The sequence below is a fragment of the Ranitomeya variabilis genome, chromosome 1 (assembly GCF_051348905.1).
Source record: "Ranitomeya variabilis isolate aRanVar5 chromosome 1, aRanVar5.hap1, whole genome shotgun sequence".
Classification (NCBI taxonomy): domain Eukaryota; kingdom Metazoa; phylum Chordata; class Amphibia; order Anura; family Dendrobatidae; genus Ranitomeya; species Ranitomeya variabilis.
The window spans coordinates 672,275,026-672,299,282 of record NC_135232.1 but is presented as its reverse complement, the minus strand read 5'-3'; the positions used below and the strand labels follow the sequence as shown (position 1 = coordinate 672,299,282).

The 24,257-nt window shown below is 48.5% G+C and overlaps 1 protein-coding gene across 5 annotated transcripts in view; it reads right to left on the bottom strand.

Annotated features, from left to right (window-relative positions):
* The window catches only part of RPAP1 (RNA polymerase II associated protein 1), a 117,977-nt gene that overhangs the window by 18,693 nt on the left and 75,027 nt on the right, over positions 1-24,257 (bottom strand). For all 5 annotated transcript variants that reach the window (XM_077264185.1, XM_077264217.1, XM_077264202.1 and 2 more), the window contains exon 19: positions 2,793-2,988. In XM_077264185.1, coding sequence (XP_077120300.1) covers positions 2,793-2,988 — 196 coding nt within the window. The remainder of the gene's footprint in view (positions 1-2,792; positions 2,989-24,257) is intronic.

Genomic DNA, 24,257 nt, shown 5'->3' with positions numbered 1-24,257 from the left:
CGATGCCAGCGACGACCAGCAGAAAGAAATGTGGAAGCTGTGTCCCCTTTGCAAAGCGTCCCCTCGTGTGCAGAGCGCCTGCAGGCAAATCTCCTCGGCTTGTCCCACAGCGCTGCTAACTGTCGAAAACGAAGGTCCGATTGGCTGACAAGCCAGGGGCGTGAACAGCCAGGAAAGAGAAGCTCCGTGATAGAAGCGGTAAAAGCGCACCGAAAAATGCATGCTGCTAGTGGCGTGGCCAGACTCAAAAGGTGAGGAGGAAGATGCCTCCTATTGGACAAAAAGAGCACGCAATGTAAACGCGCGACGGTGACTGGCTGAAGGAAGAAAGGGAGTGACCGCAAGTGCTGAGCGGGAAAAATGGCCGCGGCTGCCGGGTGATCCCTACCACTAACGCCGCCCAGTTCTCTTGAGATGAAGGGACAGTGTACCCTGGGAAGATGCCTGCCGCTGTGGAGGGAGAGAAGGGGAACATACCTGCGGTGAGTCCCGGTCCCTCTGCAGCGATGAGGATCACATCAGGAGCCCCCGGGGTGGGAGAGGGTCACTGGAATACAAATCCTCCTTCCCGCACCATCTCCAGACGGTGCGGAAGATGGCATCAACCCCTTACAAGGGGGAAGGCCACCGCTGGTGACCACCGTCTTCTTCTCAGCCCTCTCCGAGGAGAGGGGTGGGGTGGGAAAAGGCAAAGGACCAGCCACCAGGAATCACCCTGAAACACCCACAAAGGTGACAGGGGATTAGGTCCTGCCTGCGGGTCTGAGAATGGGCAGTGTGGGTGACACCACACTGCTCTCTCAGTCGCAAGTACGGGAAAAGAGGGTGAGAAATTACACCCCGTTACCCTAAGAAGAACCTGAAAGACAAAGTGAAAAGGTTAATAAACACAAACAGGGAACCTGAAAAGGAAAATGCGGATCTGGTAGCAGATCCAGGTCCGACTCCTACAGACACTAAGCTTAAACTGAGGTACTTTGTGCCTGTTGGTGGGTGTATAGTGCTGAGGAGGAGCCATTTTCCTTGTTTTGCTTAGTGTCAGCCTCCTATCGACAACAGCATACACCCGTGGTTACCTGTGTCCCCCAATGAAGCGATAAAGAAAACACAGTAACAAAGAATCAGGATTCCAAAAAGTCACGTCATATATATACCAGAACATTTATATGTACCCGCATCTATATATACCCATACAGTGGTTGCAGGATAAGTATACATTGTTATACGTATATAACAGAGACAGTAAACAATAGCAAAGCGTATCAATAGAATCCATTGATGGTGATAATGGAATAAGATAACTTAGTGTCGCCACATGGGGGCACAAAAGGACCACATAAAGTTAAAAGGGGTTGTCCGGACTTGTGCTACTACTGTCCTATCTGCATGATAGGTCATCAATAGCAGATCAGTTAGGATCCAACAGCCAGTGCACCCACCAATCAGCTGTTCCTTGCTTCGGCCGGATGTAAACACTATGAACAGAGTTGCAATCCAAGTGTAATAGCTGCTGTCGGCCATTTCCGGCTTCTGTAGCTGTAATAGTTAGCATTGACAGGAAGAAGCTGCTACACTTTGATCTGAGCTACGCTCAGCAGCTCTGTTTAAAGTGTTTACACGCAGACAGCGCCGAAGAAGAAAAAAAAGAAAAACTGATCGGTGGGGACGCCGGGTGTCAGACCCCCACCAATCTGCTATAGATTTCTTATCATGTATATTGGTCATCTTTACCATATGACCAGATAACCCCTTTAAAATGAATTTATCGACCTAGTAAACAAAACTAAAGTAAAAGAACAATCCCATGGGTCAAGTAACCCAGTGGATGTTGTATTGATGAGGAAATGTAGAAGAACAGGTTTAAAGAAGAATTCCCATCTCATACATTTCTGGTACATGCACAGAATATGTCATAAATGTATGGTAGATGTGGATCCCACCAATGGGGGAGAACAAGACCCTAATAGGTGCTGCCGCCAGTGGGAAGGTTAAAATTGCCATACTAATAAATAGGGCCGCCGACCGCCTGTCCACTGACAATGGTGCACGTCCGGGTCCTATTCTTGAGCATAGTCTTGTAGTGCCCCCATGTGGCAGTACTGAGTTACCAAGACAGTGTCAGTGGATTATGAATTTCTAGACTGTTATTAGTATTATTTCTCTGTTACCCCGTTTTTTCTCATTTATTTGTCATACTGCCTCTGGACGGAAACAAAAAGGTTTCCATTCACTGACAGCAAATACATATCCTGAAACATCGTGAGGAAGATTAAGCTTCATTATAAAAAAAACAACAAAAAAAACCTAAAAAAATAGAAAACCTTTAACATCAACCTTTGAGTCAAATATTCACATTATACTATAGAGATGCATTGTATTTATCAGAAAATGTTACCGTAGGGAACGGTAACCTTATGCGAAAACAGGCACTAGAGATAGATGAACTACAGGACCCTGGTCCATCAGCCAAGTTAGCAGCCACTGGACAGGAGCTCTGTGAACTGCAGTCTACCTGTCGGCATCCCCGACATGGCTGCTGATCTAAAACAGGCGACAATTGCCAATAAGGATATATTCTCTAAATTTACAGTACCTGTTTTGCGTTAGTGTCCCAAATTGCACAAACTAATAAATTAAAACATCTGGGTAATACATCTGATGGTCTATATACACACATGCAACCTACTGCTCCAATGCATCTAAAATAACACATAAAACCCCATTGCAATCTTGATCCGTTTTAAGTATACAGCACCTATGCGAAGCCACGTTTCCCATCATGGCTCACTCACTGTGCTGACCAGTCCCTTGTGGATGTTGGTGATACTGCAGATGAGGTTGAGAAGAGCTGTCAGGAGAGGATAGGGAGATTCCTTTCCAGCCAGGCTGAGCGGCGGCTTTCCTCCGGCGCAGCTCAATGTCACCATACTGCTTACAGACTCTGGCAATGGCGAGCAGGACAGTGGATTGGAAACTGCAGAGCAAGACCTTACAGGAATAATGGAGTAAGAATCAAAATGATGTTTTGAGAAATGTAATGCACGACGACAGGTTATTAGTTATATGCAGAAAACTGCTAAAAACAGGGAAAAATGCCTTTAGAAACACCATTACAGTACAGTGCGAGGCGACTATCATCACCATTTAATACTAGCTTTCATTCTACTTGCTCTACTTCATAAATTCCTGCAAAGGCAGATAAACAGCGAATTATCTAAGGCGTATGTACACTAGATTATGTCCTGATCCTGAACGTAAAAGGAACAATTCTAATATTGATAACATGGAATCATTATTTACATCAGTGCAACCCAACCTTTTTCTATCATTACACATAACTGCTTACCAGAAACTACTATATATTTATAAAACATTTTTTCAGTTCCTTTTTGCAAACAAACAGCACAATAAACATAACAAGGCACTTGTGCCTTTATAGCAACCTGTGATTCGATTCATGCTGCCCAGACCACAGGTATCATGAATCAGAAAAATGGCTGCATGATGGAATATTTTTCTAAATTTTTTTAAAGGCTTTAAAATTCAATTTTAACACTGCAAAAAAACTGGGAAAAAGAGGACTTAACTCTATAGCGCCACCTGTTGGCGCTATAGACTTAAGTCCCCTTTTTCTCAGAAAAGGAAATTTGCATATTTAATTTCCCAGAGGAGCATTGTACGGCAAATAAGCCTCCTTACCTTGACAAGCCAGCTGGTATGTCACTCTCCATAAGGAGAAACGTTACCCCTTAGACCCCAATTTTAACACTATAATACAACATAATAACCACTAGCAACCATTAAAATCATATAACATGATGTAATAAGTATCATCAATTTTCATTGAAATCACTTCAATAAGACCATGGAAGGTCATTTAACTCCTTTCTCACATTTGTCTAATCCGCCCCTGTGCCCATCTAATCAGGGACGTATTATTACTGCATGGCGATTGTCCGCGCATACGGGCTTTGCGCAGGCGACTGCCACCGGGTGTCAGCTGATTCTGACAGCTGACACCCGGCACTAAGCGGTCACGCACCGCTCCCGGCACTTTAACCCCCAAAATGCTGCAAAGTGATCACAGCATTCCAGGAGCCTGGAGTGGGTCCCAATAGTTGCCATGACAACATCCGGATCACCAGAGCTAGGAAATTTGCTGATCATGCGCAATGCATGATCAGCAACTTTCTCTGTCAGTTTGTACAGCACAGGGATGCTTCTGCATACCCATACTATACAAGCGATCAGCCTGCAAAATATGATAGTCCCATATTGGGACAAAGTTATAAAAAAAAAAAAAAAAAAAAAGATTTTTTTTAAATAATTGTAAAAATATATAAAAAATTATAATAAAAAAATCAAAAGATTTCGTATCTATAAATAAATATTTATATGGAAAAAAAAAACAATAGAAGTACACATTTGGTATTGACGACCCAACCTATAAAACTGTCCCCACTAGTTAACCCTTTTAGTGAACACAATGAAAAAATAATAAAAAACAAGGCAAAAAAAACAATGCTTTATCATCACACCGCCGAACAAAAAGTGGAATAAAACGCGATAAAAAAACAGATATAAATAAACATGGTATCGCTGAAAACGTCAACTTGTCCTGCAAAAAACAAGCCCCCATACAGGTCCAGCAGCGGAAAAATAAAAAAGTTATAGCTCTCAGAATAAAGTGATGTAAAAATAATTATTTTTTCTATAACCGTTTATATTATGTAAATGTGGCAAAACATAAAAAACGATAAAAATGTGGTCTCGCTGTATTTGTACTGACACGTAGTCTAAAACTGCCTTATCAATTTAAATCACACACAGAACGGCATAATCCCTACCCCCCCCCAAAAAAAAAACAAAAAAACAGAATTGTTCTCTCATAGCTCTCACATAGCTTTGTGGGTCAAAATATGGAAAAATGATAGCTCTCAAAATGTGATGATGCAAAAAATAGTTTTTGCAATAAAAAGTATCTTTTAGAGCGTGACTTCAGCCAAACATAAAAACCCGATATAAATCTGTAATCGCACTGACCCAAAGAATAAGTCACCTAATCAATTATACCGCATGAGGAAAGGAGTAAAAAGTAAATAAAACCAATTCTTCACCTGCTGTTGATTTTTTTCATTCTGCTTCTAAAAGATCTGAGCGCTTGCACTGGGGTTTCCCTGTAAATCTCTGAAATATTTAAATATGTGATTCAGACGGTACCTCTGGCGGAAGAGGCAGATGGAGGCACTGTGGACACCGTCTGACCTGTGACCCGGCGGCGTCTTTCGTTTTAGGATTGCATAAAAGTGCTGTCGGCCACAGTTTTGTGCACTTTTGAAAAGGACACCGCTGAACAGAGGCCAGACAGAGTCCAGAGTAACACTGCTGCCTCATTATAGTGAATGGATCTGCAGCGCCCCAGAGTCCTGGTCGTTGCAGTACTGTGGCTCCGCCACTAAGGGGAGCTATGGTACGTCTGATGGCACTGAAGGAGTTCATCTGACCAGGTATCACAGACACCAATACATTTCACAGCCGGGCCTCCAGGGGGAGCTAAGGGTTCTATTCATTAGGCCACTCCCCACCATTGTGGGTAAACTGGGGGTCAGGCAGGAAGTTAGTGCAGAAAGCTGACTGGGTTGGAACCAGGCAATACCTGGTGGCAGAGGGTGTTGTGGGAGAAGATTCGGTAGGGTCCCCGTCAGGGGTGGGATCCTGACAGAGGCCTGGCTACAGGAAGGAATGTAACGGGACCGTGCCTGCTCAGCATAGCGGCGGTGCCCAAGGAAGGATAAGAAGCGAGATGGATTGTGCTGAGTGAGAAACGAGATCAAAGCAAGAAGGAGAATACCAGTAGGAGTCGTGCTGTGAGACCGAGGCAACATCCTACTGAGGCGCACAACCGGCGGCCGGAACGCCGAGGGAGTATTACAATATTCAGCTTCAGGCAATACTCTAAACCAACGGCAGGACAGTCAGTCTAAGGCGGGCTGTCTCACCCAAATCACCTATGCAGTCTTGGGGGGCAACTTGTGGAGAGGGGCGACTCTAGGGTCCCGGAAGAGCTCCGAGCCTACCCGTCACACGGGTGCCGTCCTAACCGTAACATCAGGGAGGGACGGAGGATTAGCAGAACATCATCTAACCGAGTTGTGAGGGAACTTAAGAAACGGACACAACAGTTGTGGGGACTTTCCGTAAGCACAGCAGGGAAGGACCACAACACCTAGTGCTAGAAGGAAGGCACAGATTTCCACCTGTTAAGAGAACTCTGGAGGTGCCATTGGACCGGCCGGACTTGCGCAGCCTGGTTATCCGGACTCCGGACTGAGGACCCAGAGATCTTCAGTAAAGAGGTAAAGAGACTGCAACCTGGTGTCCTCGTTATTTACTGCACCGCACCACCACCACTATTCACATCTATCACTGTACGCCCCTCGGCAGGGTCACGGACCGGGCCTAGCCACCGTGACGACCCCAGAGCAGAGACTCAGAGGCCCGGTACCGGGTACCCCTCGGCCCTGCGGCAGTGGGGGCGCTACAACTTGGCATCACGAACAGGATCTACTTAAGCCTGAAGAATCAGGTCATGTGTGCCTTGGAACTGTGATTTATTCTGCTTGGACTGTACTTTATTGCAAAAACTGTGTGTTGCCATTTACCGCCAAAAGTTCCCGCCAAAAGTCGCCGCCATTGCAGCGTCTCAGGGAGCGCGGAGGAAGAAGAGGGGCGAGCCATGGGAGGAGACTACCAAAGTGGCGCCAGAAGTAGCGACCGCCCCCTCCGACTCCTGCTGCGGGAGGACGACTTACCCAGCAGCCGAGGAGAACCGCCCCCTGACTTGCAACGGCGGGAACGAGGTGAAGGAGGAGCCCGACCTCGGAAAAATGGCGGAGCCAGGTGCATGCGTTGCCGCCGAATGCCCGACAGCGACGATGAGCAGCAAGTGCCCGAACCACAGCGAGGTGATCCTGGCCTGCCCCTGCCCATCAGAGACGGACTTGCGTCCACCGCCGGTGAAGGACCTGAACTCCTTGGAGCCGCCAGTGGAGGAGCCGAGCTTACCTATCCCAGCCCCGGAGCCATGGAGGGCGGAGCCACATCCAGAGACCACTCCGGAAAAGCCGCGGTCCGGGCTGCAGCCGATTCCAGTGTCCTCGTCAACGGACCGGAGCGACATCGGTGGAATCACATCAGGCGCAGGTATGGACGGCACCCCTACTCCCCCGGCCGATTCTGCTCTCCCGACCGATCCGGCTCCCCTGACCGATCCCGCTCCTGTGACCGCTCCTCACCCCAGCAACAATAACCGTTTCTTCTCAGTGGAGCGGGTAGTTCTCACCCCCGACGCGATGGGGAAGCTGTTACCTCCACTACCGACCAAGATGGGGGAACCCATAGATGTAGGCCCGGACGGGGTGATCCTCCGGTGGGACACCCCCTGGAATGAGCCGTATGGAGCTCCGGGGGAGAGCCTCACCCTTGCGGTACTTACCTGGGAACAGTATAAGCAATGTCTAACACAACACTGGAAAGATCGAGACGAGACCGAACAACATGACACACAACGTAGGAAGTCTGCGCAAGGCAGGAAAGACGTGGTAAAGTGGGGAACTGTGCTGGCCTACCACCCGAAGAGGGGATGGGGCTCCATACAGGAACCGGGGCTACCAACTGATGTCTTTGTTACTAGTTACAACGTGAAAACTCCCTGCTGCAGTCGAGATGGTGACCCATTGCAAAGGGGGGATCAGGTGACCTACACTCGCCACCGGAATGCACAAGGATGGTGCGCTCGGAACGTACACCGGTGTGAGCCTGAGGGAGCGTCGCCTGTTGCCCCGATCATGACTGATCCAGAATTGCCAGATCTCGTTACTGTCACCACCGTGCGCCTTGTAGCGGCTGCTGAACTTGCAAGCAGGGTTAGCCTTCAAATCCAGACACCGGCTGATCTGATGGCGTCTGAGAGACCAACTACCAACTCAGGTGCTGCATCGGTCGGGAACCAAAGACCACCCCCTACACTACAAGATTAAGTAAGCAGGAATGCTTTGATGAATGTAAATAGTTATTGTTCTACTGTTTTGCTGCTAAACCCGTCCAGGGTTAACTCTTAAAGGAATCCCTTTGTTGACCCGGGATCCCTATTGCTTTTTGGTTGTTTTTCCACTTTTTGTTTCCTGTTGAAAAGAACTGCCGCAATCATGAACAGTGCATGATACAAACTGTTTGTAAATAGTTCGCACCTTATTAAAGGTGCTCCCTACTGGTTTTACTTAAAGAGAGACTCTTTGCGAAGATACCGCACCGGAGCTTTTGCGGAGTATGGACTGGTAGCTTGAGAAGATGTGCTACCTCATAAAGACTTGGTCCCCTCTTAAAGGGGATGTTCACGTATTGCTGATGAACCGTATTGCCTTAAGACAGTTGGGTGGCAATAATGTCTTGGAAAAAGGAAGTAATAATGTTGATATGAATACGTTAAATGTACCTAACTAGTTAAATGTGAAAAGTGTTTGATAATGTTGATGGAAGAACGAGGACAGGAAGTGAACCCGTAGGGGTTAGTGGTGAGTCCTCTTAGGAGCCAGATAGAGATGGCTCAGTGATTTCAAACTGAAGGAAAATGTTATGTTCTATACTGTGTATAGTAGTTGAAAAGGCAGTAGGCCCGGGCTGAAAGGGGCGGTCCTGTAAAGAAAGGAGAGGCAGTAGGTCTGGAGCCGTTAGGACAGGCGGTCCTGCAGATTTAAAGAAGGAGTATGAAGTTAATTGCCTTATAATGTGTTATAAGAAGGTCTTTAGTGGATTCAGAGTGTACATCCTTAAAGGCAACGTTGAATTAATGTCTAAAAATTTTGCACTTAGTAGAATACCCGGTTGGGTAAAGAGAGTTATTTATAGAAAAGTTATTTAAAAGTATTTAACCATGTTTGTAACGTTCAAGTGTCCTCACCTCCCATAAAGGGAAGCTCTGTTCAAGTATACTTATTGTTATTGCACTCAACAAAATTGTATGTCTTTTTGCTAATCTGTATTGTTGTTTTCTTCCCAGTCCAGGAGTACTGGATTTAACCGGGTGGGGGGGGGGGGGGGGAGTGCAGCGCCCCAGAGTCCTGGTCGTTGCAGTACTGTGCGCTTGCACTGGGGTTTCCCTGTAAATCTCTGAAATATTTAAATATGTGATTCAGACGGTACCTCTGGCGGAAGAGGCAGATGGAGGCACTGTGGACACCGTCTGACCTGTGACCCGGCGGCGTCTTTCGTTTTAGGATTGCATAAAAGTGCTGTCGGCCACAGTTTTGTGCACTTTTGAAAAGGACACCGCTGAACAGAGGCCAGACAGAGTCCAGAGTAACACTGCTGCCTCATTATAGTGAATGGATCTGCAGCGCCCCAGAGTCCTGGTCGTTGCAGTACTGTGGCTCCGCCACTAAGGGGAGCTATGGTACGTCTGATGGCACTGAAGGAGTTCATCTGACCAGGTATCACAGACACCAATACATTTCACAGCCGGGCCTCCAGGGGGAGCTAAGGGTTCTATTCATTAGGCCACTCCCCACCATTGTGGGTAAACTGGGGGTCAGGCAGGAAGTTAGTGCAGAAAGCTGACTGGGTTGGAACCAGGCAACACCTGGTGGCAGAGGGTGTTGTGGGAGAAGATTCGGTAGGGTCCCCGTCAGGGGTGGGATCCTGACAGAGGCCTGGCTACAAAAAGGAATGTAACGGGACCGTGCCTGCTCAGCATAGCGGCGGTGCCCAAGGAAGGATAAGAAGCGAGATGGATTGTGCTGAGTGAGAAACGAGATCAAAGCAAGAAGGAGAATACCAGTAGGAGTCGTGCTGTGAGACCGAAGCAACATCCTACTGAGGCGCACAACCGGCGGCCGGAACGCCGAGGGAGTATTACAATATTCAGCTTCAGGCAATACTCTAAACCAACGGCAGGACAGTCAGTCTAAGGCGGGCTGTCTCACCCAAATCTTGTGGAGAGGGGCGACTCTAGGGTCCCGGAAGAGCTCCGAGCCTACCCGTCATACGGGTGCCGTCCTAACCGTAACATCAGGGAGGGACGGAGGATTAGCAGAACATCATCTAATCGAGTTGTGAGGGAACTTAAGAAACGGACACAACAGTTGTGGGGACTTTCCGTAAGCACAGCAGGGAAGGACCACAACACCTAGTGCTAGAAGGAAGGCACAGATTTCCACCTGTTAAGAGAACTCTGGAGGTGCCATTGGACCGGCCGGACTTGCGCAGCCTGGTTATCCGGACTCCGGACTGAGGACCCAGAGATCTTCAGTAAAGAGGTAAAGAGACTGCAACCTGGTGTCCTCGTTATTTACTGCACCGCACCACCACCACTATTCACATCTATCACTGTACGCCCCTCGGCAGGGTCACGGACCGGGCCTAGCCACCGTGACGACCCCAGAGCAGAGACTCAGAGGCCCGGTACCGGGTACCCCTCGGCCCTGCGGCAGTGGGGGCGCTACAGATCACTCATGGTTTCATCTGAATCAAGTCACGAGATTTAGATGGAAACCCCAAAGTACGTGCTCAGTGTAGAGCGTCGGATAAATGTGATCCCAAACGTTATGTAAAATATTCCCAATAAAAGCTTCAACTCAATCTACAAAATAAGCAAGTCCTCATTCAGGTCTGTCACCTCTTAACGGAAATACAGGGATTTTTGGGTACTCACTGTAAAATCCTTTTCTCCGAGCCACTCATTGGAGGACACAGGACCATGGGTGTTATGCTGCTGCCACTAAGCAAACACAAAAAGATTAGCTCCTCCTCTGCAGTATACACACCCAGACACTGGCTCCAGCTGAACCATTTCCGTGACAAAGCAGTAGGAAATCAAGAACATTATATAAAAGAGTATAAAAACGTCAAACCAAAGAACATACTCAAGCCGTCAGGCCAACCATGAGTGGGTGCTGTGTCCCCCAATGAGTAGCTCAGAGAAAAGGATTTTACAGTGAGTACACAAAAATCCCCGTTTCTCCTTCATCGAATTGGGGGACACAGGACCATGGGATGTCCTAAAGCAGTCCCTGGGTGGGGAACTGACAGAAAAGATAAACCCCACGCCCCAGCTGCCTAGAAATGCGTTACAAGCTCCGTCTTCCCAAGCCCACATCCGCGGAAGCCTGAGTGTGAATGTTGTAGTGCTTCGAGAAGGTGTGCAGACTGGACCAAGTCGCAGCCTTGCAAACCTGTTCCACCGACGCCTGGTGCTGAATGGCCCAGGATGCACCCACCGAATGAGTGGAGTGTGTCTTAATTCCCGCTGGGATAGGCTTGCCTCTGACACGGTAAGACTCTTGAATAGCCGCGCGAATACACCTGGCTATTGTGGACTTTGAAGCAGCGAGTCCTTTCTTGTAACCCTCAGGAAGAACGAATAAGGCATCCGTCTTACGGAAGGATTTGTCCGAGAAACACACTGTCTAAGAGCCCTCACCAGATGCAGAGTGTGAAGGGCCTTTTCAAAACGGTGTACTGGTGCTTGGCAAAACGAGGGCAGGACAATGTCCTCTTTAAGGTGAAAAGAAACCACCTTAGGCAAGGACGGGAACGGCCTGAGAACGACCTTGTCCTGGTTGAAAATTAGGAAAGGGGCTTGACAGGAAAAAGCGGCCAGCTCGGATACCCACCCGATTGATGTCACTATGACAAGGAAGGCAACTTTCCATGAAAAGTGAGTCAAAGAGATGTCCTGCAGAGGCGTAAAAGGAGCCTCCTGTAGAATACCCAGGACCAAGTTAAGATCCCACACATCCAACGGCCTTCTATAGGGGAGTACCACGTGGGAGACCCCCTGGATTAAAGTCCTGACCAGCAGATTGGAAGCTATCCTGCACTGGAACAAAACTGATAAGGCAGAGATCTGACCTTTGAGGGAGCTAAGCGCTAGGCCCGAGTCTAGACCAGTCTCAAGAAACTCCAAATGGTGTGGATGGAGAAGACAAGAGGAAAACGACCGTGGTCTCTGCACCATGCAAAAAAAAGCCTTCCAGGTGTGGTGATAGATGGGTACTGGAGAAAATCCAGCTTGGGTTAAGATCCAGGATTCAAAAGTCAAGCCGTTAAATTCAGGGCCTCCGAGTTCTCGTGGCAAATTGGGCCCTGAGAGAGCCAATCTGGTCAATCCGGTAATCGCTAGGGAGCGTTGACAACAAGCTGTACCAACTCCGCGTACGACACACGGCGCGGCCAGTCCGGAGCGACTAGGATCACTGGAACTCCTTCTGCCTTGATCTTCCTGATGACCCTCGGCAGTAATGGAAGTGGGAGAAACACGTACGGAAGACGAAACTGACTCCACAGAAGGACCAGTGCATCGGCCACAATGGCCTCTGGATCGAGCTATGAACTCAGGCACCTTGGCTTTTAGTCTTGATGCCATCAGATCCACGTCCGGAGTCCCCCAGCGATAACAGATCTGTTGGAAGACCTCCAGGTGAAGTGACCACTCTCCCAAGGTGAGACCCTGATGGCTGAGGAAGTCTGCCTCCCAGTTTTCCAAGCCCGGGATGTGAACTGCAGAGAGGACTGAGTGGTTCTTCTCGGCCCAGCGGAGAATGTGTTACACCTCGCGCATTGTCGCCCTGCTGCGGGTACTCCCTAGATGGTTGATATATGCCACGGCCGTGGCATTGTCCGATTGTATTCGGATGGGTCGACCCGCCAAGAGGTGATGGAACCGCAGCAGGGTCAACCGAATCACCCAGATTTCCAGTATATTGATTGGAAGAAGCGACTCCCGAGGCGACCAGCGCCCTGGGCTGTGTGATGGCGAAAGATGGCCCCCCAGCCGAGAAGACTGGCGTCGGTGGTGACCACCAGCCATTCAACCGGGAGAAAAGATTTCCTGAGTTAGGGAAGACCGCAACGTCCACCACCTGACCACCTGCTTGACCTGCGGAGACAAGGATGGAGGTGTAGCTAGGCAAAGGGAACAGCTTCCATAGCTGCCACCATCTTGCCCAGGACCCCATGCCGAATCGGATGGAGTGAGGGTACGGACGACAAAGTTTTTGGACTCCCTGTTGAAGGGCTAAGACCTTGTCTCGAGGGAGAATCACCAACCCTCGGAAAGTGTCCAGGGTCATTCCTAAAAAGGATATCTGCTGAGCTGAGACGGGGGAAGACTTGATTAAGTTTATCAGCCAGCCCAGGGGAGAAAGTGTATCCAAAGTGATACGGATGCACTCCACGCACGTTTGGAAAGACGGGCACTTGATTAGGAGGTCATCTAAGTATGGCAAAACGACCATGCCTCGAGAGTGTAAAATGGACATGACGGCTACCATGACCTTTGTGAATACTCTTAGGGGCAGTGGCGAGGACGAAGAGCAAAGCTGTTAACTGGAAATGTTCCTCGCGGACAGCGAAGCACAGGAACTTCTGGTGAGGGGGAAGAAATCGGGATATGAAGGTAAGCATCCCGGATATCGATGGATGCTAGAAACTCCCCCTCCTCCATCGAACTGATGCAACCATGCGTTAGCACATACGTTAGTGCGATCGCAAAAATGAAGACAATTTGGAACACATCGTTAGCACATCCGTTTAATGGATCCGTTAAACGGAATACCCTAACGCGATGTGAACCTAGCCTTAGGAGTTTAAGATCTAGAATGGGCTGCACCGTTCCGTCTTTCTTCGGAACCACTAACAAGTTCAAGTAGAACCCCTCGAACTTCTTGTTTTGTGGGACCGGAATAATGACCCCATTTGGCGTAGCAAATCGATGGCTCTGTTGAAAGGCTGTGCCCGCAACTCTGTTTTGGGGGGGGTTGAGAGGGGAAGAAAATTCTATCTTGTATCCGGAAGACACCAGGTACCTGACCCATTCGTCACGAAGGACCGAGAGCCAGACATGACGAAACAGGAGTAGCCGACCGCCTACTTTGCTGGTGTCGACCGGATAATGCCACGAGTCATTAAGTCGAGAATCTATGGGACCTGGATCCCTTAGAACTGGATTGCTTGGGTCGGCTTTTCCACGACTGGTAGGTGTTGTACAAAACCTGGGGACTCCTATTCCCCCGAGGGGGACGCCTTGATTCGGAAGAGGTGGTCGTCGTGGCCCATGATTGCTGTGAAAGGACCAGAAACGCATCTGTTGCTGACGGCGAAAGGGCTGCCTAGTCTTCTGGAGAAGGAATTTACTTTTCCCCCCAGTGGCATCGGAGATAAGCTGATTCAGGTTCTCTCCAAATAAAGGACTGCTCTGGTAAGGCAGAGACGTTAGAGACTTTTTGGACGCAGAATCCGCTCACCATTCCCTGAGCCACAGTGCCCGTCTGATGGTGATGGCGTTTGAGGCTGCAACTGCAGCACAGTTAGCCGCATCCGGGAAAGTGTGCACCAAATAGCCCCCGGCCAGGGTTACTGCGAACCCCGGGTGAAGGGGAGTGGGAAACAGAGCCAACGGATGCCGAGGTGCAAGAAGGCCCGGGAGATGTGCTATGAACCCGTTTCCTAGAAGTCTGTGAAGTATTTGACTGAGAACGGCCCCTGCTGGCCGACAGTTCCAGTGAGGTACAGGAGCCTTCTAAGACAGGCAGACAAATGCCCCAGACACGTGGAAGGATCTTGGAGGGATTCAATTGCTTTAGCCAGTGAAGCTATGGACTGCGACAGTGACGAAGCCCACTCAGGGGGACTAGGTACACTGAGTTCGGTAGCAACAGAGGGCTCCTGAGCGCATTCGGGATCACAGGCCTTGCAAAGTGGCGTACTCTGTCCCTGTGGCAACGCAATCTGGCAGATAGTACATGAGGTGAAAAATACTGTATGTGTTTTGTTAGCCTTCTTGGATGTCTTTAGGGAGAGACATGGTATACCCCAGAAAATCCCTGATCCTGCTGACATGCTCCAATAAGGAGGATCGTGTCTTGTAAGCCCCAGTGACTACTGCAGAGAAGGGCCAATTAGGGTATCTGGTGCAGCACAAAGATCATACCAGGTCCTGTGGCCCTGTGTGAGCGGTCCTCCCAGTGTACTGCGCTGTAGGGAGCCAGCCGGTGGATGAAAATGTCTGCCGGGAATCACAGAGGAGCTGTCAGATGTAGGGACAAGCCTCACCGAGTGCAGTGTGACCAGACTGCACGTGTAGAGAAGCGGCCGGTAGATAAAGATGGGCGACGGGAGTTGCCAGAGGGAAGTCTCGCCATGTGCACGAAGCGCCAACACGTGGGCGGAGCTGCTGCGACGTCATAAGTTTGCGGCCGAGAATAGGCCCAAGCCGGGGCCTAAATTTCCGACGCTGGCCGGAACGTGCCCAGGGGAGAGGGGACGTCATGGGGGATAGCGCTTAAGGCGTTGTTGCAGGAGCCCCCCGGCCGGAGTTACTTTTTGTGTCCCGGGTCCACACTTCCAAGCAGTGTGTATCCTGATATGTAACCGCAGCAGTGGCGAAGCGCAGAACCCGGGCTGCTCTCATACAGGTCAGCTGCTGTAGTGTGGACGGTGCAGAGAACCCTCCATCCACCATCCCTTTGATAGAGAGGTGGAGAAACAGTGACTTCCTTCCATCGCCGCTGTTCATCAATGGCGATGCAGTGGGGGCCACAGACCCCATAAGAGCCTCTGGACATCCAAGGGGTTAACTCCCCCAGGATGGGACAGGGCTGTTGGTCCAGCTGTAATAAGCCTGGATGCAGAGGGGGGTACATGGAGGCGATACTCCATGTTCCCATCTGTTGCTGGTGTGGGGAGAGTTGTGCCCTGAAAGGACCCATCTCCCCTTAAAGATCTCAGGCATACCGTAGCAAGCGATTCCGGGAAGGGGGGGGCTTGGGTACGTAGAGGCGACACTCCGCGTTCCCGCCTGGTGTAGGTTTAGGGAGAGTGGAGCCCTTAAGGGACCCGTCATCCCCTCTGTAACCCTTTGAAAAATATTGGGAATAAAAATAAAAAACTATAGATGTGGTCTGAAAATCAGAACACATGTGCCTCCTACTGACACTAAGCTTGAACTGGTTCAGCTGGAGTCAGTGTCTGGGTGTATACTGCAGAGGAAGAGCTAATCTTTTTGTGTCAACTTAGTGTTAGCCTCATAGTGGCAGCAACATAACACCCATGGTCCTGTGTCCCCCAAAGAAGCGAAGGAGAAATTAGGGGCTTCCACATTACTGGTAGCACAAAGGCTCTAGAAAAGCAAAATTGTTCCTCACTCGCCAAAAGAAATTCAGCAAATTCTGCACTCCAAGTTCCAAATGCCCAAATTTTCACTAAAATCTTGGCCACTAGGTTAAATACGGTAATACTAGACATAATACACCCAGACCAGACCGGATTCATGCCAGGTAAAAAAACGTCCATTAATATTAGGAGGGTCCAGTCGGTAGCCCAATATAGCTCACTGATACTGGAGAATAGATGGGCTTTGGCCTCGCTGGACAAGGCCAAGGCATTTGATTCCCTTGAATGGCCCTTCCTATCCGCATGTTTACAGAGATACCGATTTGGCCCCAAATTCCAAAAATGGATTAGCGCAATATATATGAAACCTAAAGCCCGGATAATTATTAATAGCTCCATGTCAGAGACATTTTCCCTGAAAAGAGGACCCGACAGGGTTGCCCTCTTTCACCGGCCCTTTTTGCTGTCGCGAATGAAGCACTAGCAATACGTATGAGATCCACTCCATCCATTAAAGGTATTAAGATAGCGGACCGCGTGGAAGTTATTGGCTTATACGCAGATGACATGATAATATTCATTGATGACGTAGAGGAGACACTGCCACATGTGATTACCACCATAAATAGATTTAGTAAATGCTCGGGATTGTATATTAATTGGGATAAATCCGCAAATTCCAAATGCCCCCCTCCCTTCTCAGCCCCATCGTGTACCTAAACCACATATATCGTCCACGTTTGGCTTTTCTGACGCGATGAGAGCCAGCCTAATTTACGGGTTCATGTCTCTAGAAGCACGGGCTGGACATAACGTACTGGTGACTGCAACATACTGGTCACTTCAAAGTAATGGTCATTACAACAGCAGTTTACAATTTTCACTCGGCAACATTGATTGCTGCTTGTTTCTGGAAAATATCCATGCCGTCAAAATCATCACTACACCTGTAGATAAATTGCCCAAAGGGTATAGTTTCCAAAATGGGGTCACTTGAGGGGGGATTCTGTTCTTCTAGCAATTAGGGGTTCTGTATATGGAGTATATGTTCTAGGAAAATCTGTGCTCCGGGAGGCAAATAAGGCTCCATTACTCCCAAGTCTCTCCGTATGGCTTAGTATTATTGTACAGCCACATATGGGGTGTTGTCACGTTCAGTAGAAATTGTGGGACAAATTTTGGTGCCATCTTTACTCTCTTCTTGTATGAAAATGTAAAATCTTGGGATAAAACAACATTTTGTTGGTAAAATTGTAGTTTTTTTTTCACTGCCCAATGGTATAACATTCTGTGACACACCCAATGGTGTCAATATGATCACTGCACCCCTAGATGAATTCGTTGAGAGGTGCATTTAGTACAATGGAAACACTTATGGGGAGTTAAGCTGTTCTGGCTCCTCAAGGGCTCTCCCAGTGGGTAATGGCACCTGCAAACCATAACAGTAAAATCCTCCTTGCCTTCTGAGCTTTGCACCATGCCTGAAAAATATTTCCCGATTGCATATAGGGTATTGGCGCGCTCAGGAAAAAATGGACCTCAGTTTGCTGTAAAAAAATTTCCTATTAGCCGTTAGAAATAAAAAACTTTGGAGCTAAAACAACATTTTAATGGTAAAAATGTAGTTTATTCATTCTTCACCACTCAGTGGTATAAAACTCTGGTGGTGAGGCACATGTAGTGTCAATATGATCACTGCACCCCTATATGAATTCATTGGGGAGTGTAGTTTGTAAAATGAGTTCACATATAGGGGGTTTCTGTTGTTATAGGACCTCAGGGGCTCTGCCAATGTAACATGGCACCCATGGCAAACCAATGCAGTAAAATCTGAACTCCAATATGGCGCTCCTTTCCTTTTGAGCTTTGCACTGTGCCTCGAAAGTAGTATTCCCCCACATATGGGGTATCGGTGTACTCAGGAGAAATTGCACTACAAATTGCATGGTGCAATTTCTCCTGTTACCCTTATAAAAATGCAATATATTGTGCTAAACATTTTTGTGGGGAAAATTAGATATTTTGTTTTATTTTTACGGCTCAACGTTATGAACTTCTGTGAAGCACCTGAGGGTTCAATGTGCTCACCACACATCTAGATCAGTTCCCTTAGGGGTCTACTTTCCAAAATGGTGTCACTTGTGGGGGATTTTCACTGTTTAGGCACTTCAGAGGTTCTCCAAACGCCAGATGGAGTCCGTCAATTGTTCCAGGAAATTTTACACTCAAAAAGACAAATGGCGCTCCTTCCCTTCCGACCTCTGCCAAGCGCCCAAACAGTGGTTTTCTCCCTCATATGGGGTATTGGCAGTTTTTTTCACAAATAAACGCAAGTCATATCAAATAAATTTTTACCACTATCATGAATCTATGGAAGCGTTCTAGAGTTATTACCTCATAAAGGGACAGTGGTCAGAATTGTAAAAATTGGCCGGGTCATTAACATGCAAACCACCTTTGGGGGTAAAGGGGTTAAACAGTTCAAGACAGGAGTGTATTAATGCCAGTAACATTCTTCTGACTCTAGATCAATATTTTTATATTATACATAGATACACATACACAGCTCAAAAAACAAAGGGAACACTAAAATATCACATCCTAGATATCACTGAATGAATATTCCAGTTTCAGATCTTTATTCATTACATAGTGGTATGCATTGAGAACAATAAAACCTAAAAATTATCAATGTAAATCAAAATGAATATCCCATGGAGATCTGGATTTGGAATGATACTCAAAATCAAAGTGGAAAATCAAATTACAGGCTGATCCAACTGCAGTGGAAATGCCTCAAGACAAGGAAATGATGCTCAGTAGTGTGTATGGCCTTTATGACCTCCTTACAACGCCTGGGCATGCTCCTGATGAGGCGGCGGATGGTCTCCTGAGGGATCTCCTCCCAGACCTGGACTAAAGCATCCGCCAACTCCTGGACAGTCTGTGGTGCAACGTGACGTTGGTGGATGGAACGAGACATGATGTCCCAGATTTGCTAGATTGGATTCAGGTCTGGGAAATGGGCAGAACAGTCTATAGCATCAATGTCTTCATCATGCAGGAATTGCTGGCACACTTCAGCCATATGAGGACTAGCATTGTCATACATCAGAAGAATCACAGGGTTCAATGCACCGGCATACAGTCTCACAATGGCTAGCACATGGTGGGAGTACCTCCTCCCACCATTACTGACCTACTGCCAAATCAGTCATGCTGGAGGATGTTGCAGGCAGCAGGACGTTCTCCAATGTGTCTCCAGACTGTCACTTGCTTAGTGTGAACCTGCTCTCATCCGTGAAAAGCACAGGGCACCAATGTCAAATCTGCCAATCTTGATGCTCTCTGGCAAATTCCAATTAGCAATGTCTTGCTAATTGCCTATCATTTCTACTTGTTGTCGGTTCCATTTGGACAAAAGCAGGAGAAATTGATTCACAATCAGTGTTGCTTCATAACTGGACAGGTTGATTTCACAGAAGTGTGATTGAATTGGAGTTACATTTTGTCATTTAAGTGTTCCCTTTATTTTTTTGAGCAGTATAATACATATACAGTACACATGCACACACATATATATCCGGTTTAGCTCTGAAACAATCAGCTCATCAGGCAGTATGCACACAGCGATGTACGAGATCAATAAATATATCTATCAGCCTCTACACAGAGCTACTAGAGAATAGTGGATGATATTTTAATACATCTAATCTACACACTGCAGTTTTTTTTCCCAGAGTTGTCAATATATGCTATGGATATTCAGCACTGATTTCACCTTGAATGCAAAGGTTATAGGTCTCACATCTACATTGTGGCAGCTATATCTGCACAATTTAGTGCAGATATTACTGCTGTGAAATTTGTTGCTAAAATTCAGGAACAAAAATATTCAGTGTGGATGTAAACTAAATGGTGCGATTGGGTAATAAGTTCAATTGTCACGGTCTGAAAAAAAAAAAAAGAAAAAAGCACTTTTACCTAATATACTATTACATTTACTTAGATTTGAGAAGCACTCACTTATACATTTTCCTAATAAAATCTTCAAGATGGTCACTACATGGGAACATCCAATTATACATTGGCATAAAAAGTAGATTTTTGTGTACTCACCGTAAAAAAATTTTTCTCCCAGCCAATCATTGGGGGACACAGGACCATGGGTGTTGTGCTGCTTGCCACTAGGAGGACACTAAGTAAACACAATAACTCCTCCTCTGCAGTATACACCCCTTGACTGGCCAGTAACGACTCAGTTCGGTAGTAAAGTAGTAGGAGTAAAACCAAGACAAGTAAACTATGTCCAAAACTAAGGAACAAAGAAATCAACAACAACCAGCCAATAGGCTAACAGGGTGGGTGCTGTGTCCCCCAATGATTGGCTCGGAGAAAAAGATTTTACGTTGAGTACACAAAAATCTCCTTTTCTCCTACGCCTCATTGGGGGGACACAGGACCATGGGACGTCCTAAAGCAGTCCCTGGGTGGGGAGCAATTGCACTGCTAAAACCCCATGTACCACTGGCTTACTGAGGTACCGCTGTCTGCAGAATGAGCCTGCCGAGGGCAGCGTCTGCCGAAGCCTGGGTATGGATGTGATAGTGCTTCGTGAAGGTATGCAGACTGGATCAAGTCGCAGCTTTACAAAGCTGTTGTGCGGACGCCTAGTGCCGAATGCCCCAAGAAGCACCGACCGACCGAGTCGAACGCGCCTTAATCCCTGCTGGGACAGGGGTGTTCCTGACGCGATAGGATTCCTGAATAGTGGAGCGAATCCACTTGGCTAGAGAGTGGCCTTTGAGGCAGGTAGACCTTTCCTATGTCCCTCCGGAAGCACGAACAGGACATCTGACTTACGGAAGGGAGCCGTGTGAGATATGTACCGCCGAAGAGCTCTAACCACATCCAGAGTATGGAGAGCTTTCTCGATACGATGGGTTGGTGCCGGACAGAATGACGGCAAGACAATGTCCTCATTTAGATGAAAGGCGGAGACGACTTTCGGTAGAAAAGAGGGAGAGGTTCTCAAAACTACCTTGTCTGGGTGAAAAATCAGGAAGGGGGGTCGGCAAGAGAGCCGCCAACTCAGAAACTCTCCTGATTGACGTAATCGCCATAAGAAAGACCACCTTCCATGAGAGGAGGGTGAGAGGGATGTCCTGCAATGGTTCGAAAGGGGCCTTCTGAAGAACTCCGAGAACCAAGTTAAGATCCCATGACGCCAAAGGCATTCTATAGGGAGGGACCACCCGGGAGACTCCTTGGATGAACGTCTTAACCGGCAGTCTGGAAGCGATCTTTCGTTGGAAAAGAACAGACAATGCGGACACTTGTCCCTTGAGCGAGCTTAGGGCAAGGCCTGACTCTAAACCTGATTGGAGAAACTCCAGAATGGACGCAATGGAAAGGACTAAAGGAGAACGTCCATGGGCATTGCACCATGAAAATAAGATGCGCCAGGTGCGATGATAAATGCGCATGGACACGAGTTTCCTAGGGTGAATCATGGTAGAAGAAACCCCTGGAGAGAATCCGGCTTGGGCTAAAATCCAGGATTCAACGGCCACGCCGTCAAACACAGGGCCCCGGAGTTCTGTGAGAGAAGGTCCGTGCGATCTGGAAGGCGCCAGGGGGTGTCGGCGACCATTTGGACGAGTTATGCGTACCATGCTCGGCTCGACCAGTTGGGCGCGACGAGAATCACCGGTCTCCCCTCTGCTCTTCTTGATGACTCTCTGGAGCAGAGGAAGAGGCGGAAATATGTATGGCAGCTGGAACTGATGCCACGACAGGACCAGAGCATCTGCCCGATGGCGCAAGGATCGCGAGAACGAGCAATGAACCGGGGAACCTGGTTTTTGAACCTCGAGGCCATGAGATCCACGTCCGGTGTCCCCCAGCGAAGGCAAATCTGCTGGAAGACTTCCGGATGAAGGGACCACTCGTCCGAGGCAAGACCTTGGCGACTGAGAAAATCCGCTTCCCAATTCTCCACGCCCGGTATGTGGATCGCCGAGATAAGCGAGTGATTGGTCTCGGCCCAGCGCAGAATGTGGGAGACTTCGCGCATGGCTGACCTGCTGCGGGTTCCCCCTTGTCGGTGGATGTACGCCACGGCTGTGGCGTTGACGGATTGAATTCTGATGGGATGGCCTGCGAGAAGGTGGTGAAAGTTGCGCAAGGCAAGAGTGATTGCTCGAATTTCCAAGATATTGATTGGGAGACGCGACTCTCTTGTGGACCAACGACCCTGTGCCGTGTGGTGATTGAAAATTGTGCCCCAGCCCAAAAGGCTGGCATCGGTGGTCACCACTAACCAGCGCACTGGAAGAAAGGACTTCCCTTGGTTCAGGGAGGACTGTAGCGTCCACCACTTGAGAGTCCGCCTGACCTGTGGGGGCAGGCGAAAACGACGGTCGAGGGAAACCGGGCTCCTGTCCCAGGCTAACAGGAGCGCCTGTTGCAAGGGACGGAGATGGAACTGCGCAAACAGAACGGCTTCCATCGCCGCAACCATTTTCCCAAGGATGCGCATTGCGAAGCGAATGGAGTGAAGGACTGGGCGGGAGAGCTTGCGCGCTCCCTGCTGTAAGGATAAGACCTTCTCCGGAGGGAGAACGACTAACCCGCGGGAAGAGTCCAAAATCATGCCCAGGAAGCAGATTTGCTGAGCTGGCAATGGAGATGATTTCTTGAAGTTGATCTTCCAACCCAGGCAAGAAAGAGAATTCACGGTGATGCTTACCGACTCCTCGCACCCAGACTGGGACAGACCTTTGATTAATAGGTCGTCAAGATAGAGCAGAACTACCACTCCCCGAGCATGAAAAATGGCCATGACAGCCGCCATGACCTTTGTGAAGACTCTGGGGGTGGTGGCAAGTCCGAAGGGCAAGGCCACAAACTGGAAGTGTTCTTCTTGGACTGCATGCGCTGATGAGAGGGAAAAATTGGAATATGTAGATAAGCATCCTTGATGTCTATGGATGCGAGGAACTGTCCTTTTTCCAGGGATGCGACAACAGAACGGAGCGAGTCCATCCTGAAGTGTCGGACCCGTACAAACTTGTTTAGCAGTTTGAGGTCCAGAATGGGCCGTAAGGCCCCGTCCTTCTTTGGAACCACGAAAAGGTTGGAGTAAAACCCCTTGAACCTTTGGTCTCGAGGGACCGGAACAATGACACCGTCCCTTTGAAGGGCCTGTATGGCTTGAAGAAGATAAGACGCCCTTGCGTTGGAGGGAGAAGACTGGAAGAAGCGCGGAGGGGGGATGGAAGAAAACTCGATTTTGTATCCGGAAGACACGAGCTCTCTGACCCACTCGTCGTGAACGACCGAGAGCCAATTTTGATGGAACGAAAGAAGGCGTCCGCCTACTTTGTCGGTGTCTGCCGGACACGCCAACGAGTCATTGTGTAGAAGGTTTAAGGGATGCGGACGGCTTAGGGGCAGACGGTCTCGGTCTGGGTTTCCAGGAACGGTTTGGTCTGTATGAGACCTGGGAAGTTCTGTTTTCCCGTCGTCCCGAACCAGGGGAGGAGGAGGACCAACTGGAGTTGTTACGAAAGGACCGGAATCGAAACTGCTGTTGATTCCGAAAAGGCCGGGCCGGTTTTTGCTGGGGAAGAAATTTACTCTTCCCTCCGGTAGCGTCAGAAATGATCTGGTCTAGTTTCTCCCCAAATAAACGGCCCGCTTGGTAAGGTAGAGAAGTCAGCGAGTTTTTGGAGCAGAATCTGCTCGCCAATCGCGGAGCCATAAGGCCCTCCTGATGGAAATTGCGTTTGCAGCCGCTTGCGCTACGCAATTAGCCGCATCTATCTAAGCGTTAACAACGAAATCTCCGGCCTGAGCTATCTGGTTAGCTAGTCTGGCCGTCTCTGGGGGAAGATTACTGCCATGGACTTTAGAGGTTAACACCTCTGCCCAGGCCACCTTTGCTTTAGCTACCCAGGTAGCTGCAAAAGATGGAAGGAGAGCTGCTCCTGAGACTTTAAAGACTGAGCGAGCCAAATAATCAATTTGACGGTCAGAAAGATTTTTGACTGATGAATCATCTGACAGGGATAAGACTGTTTTAGATG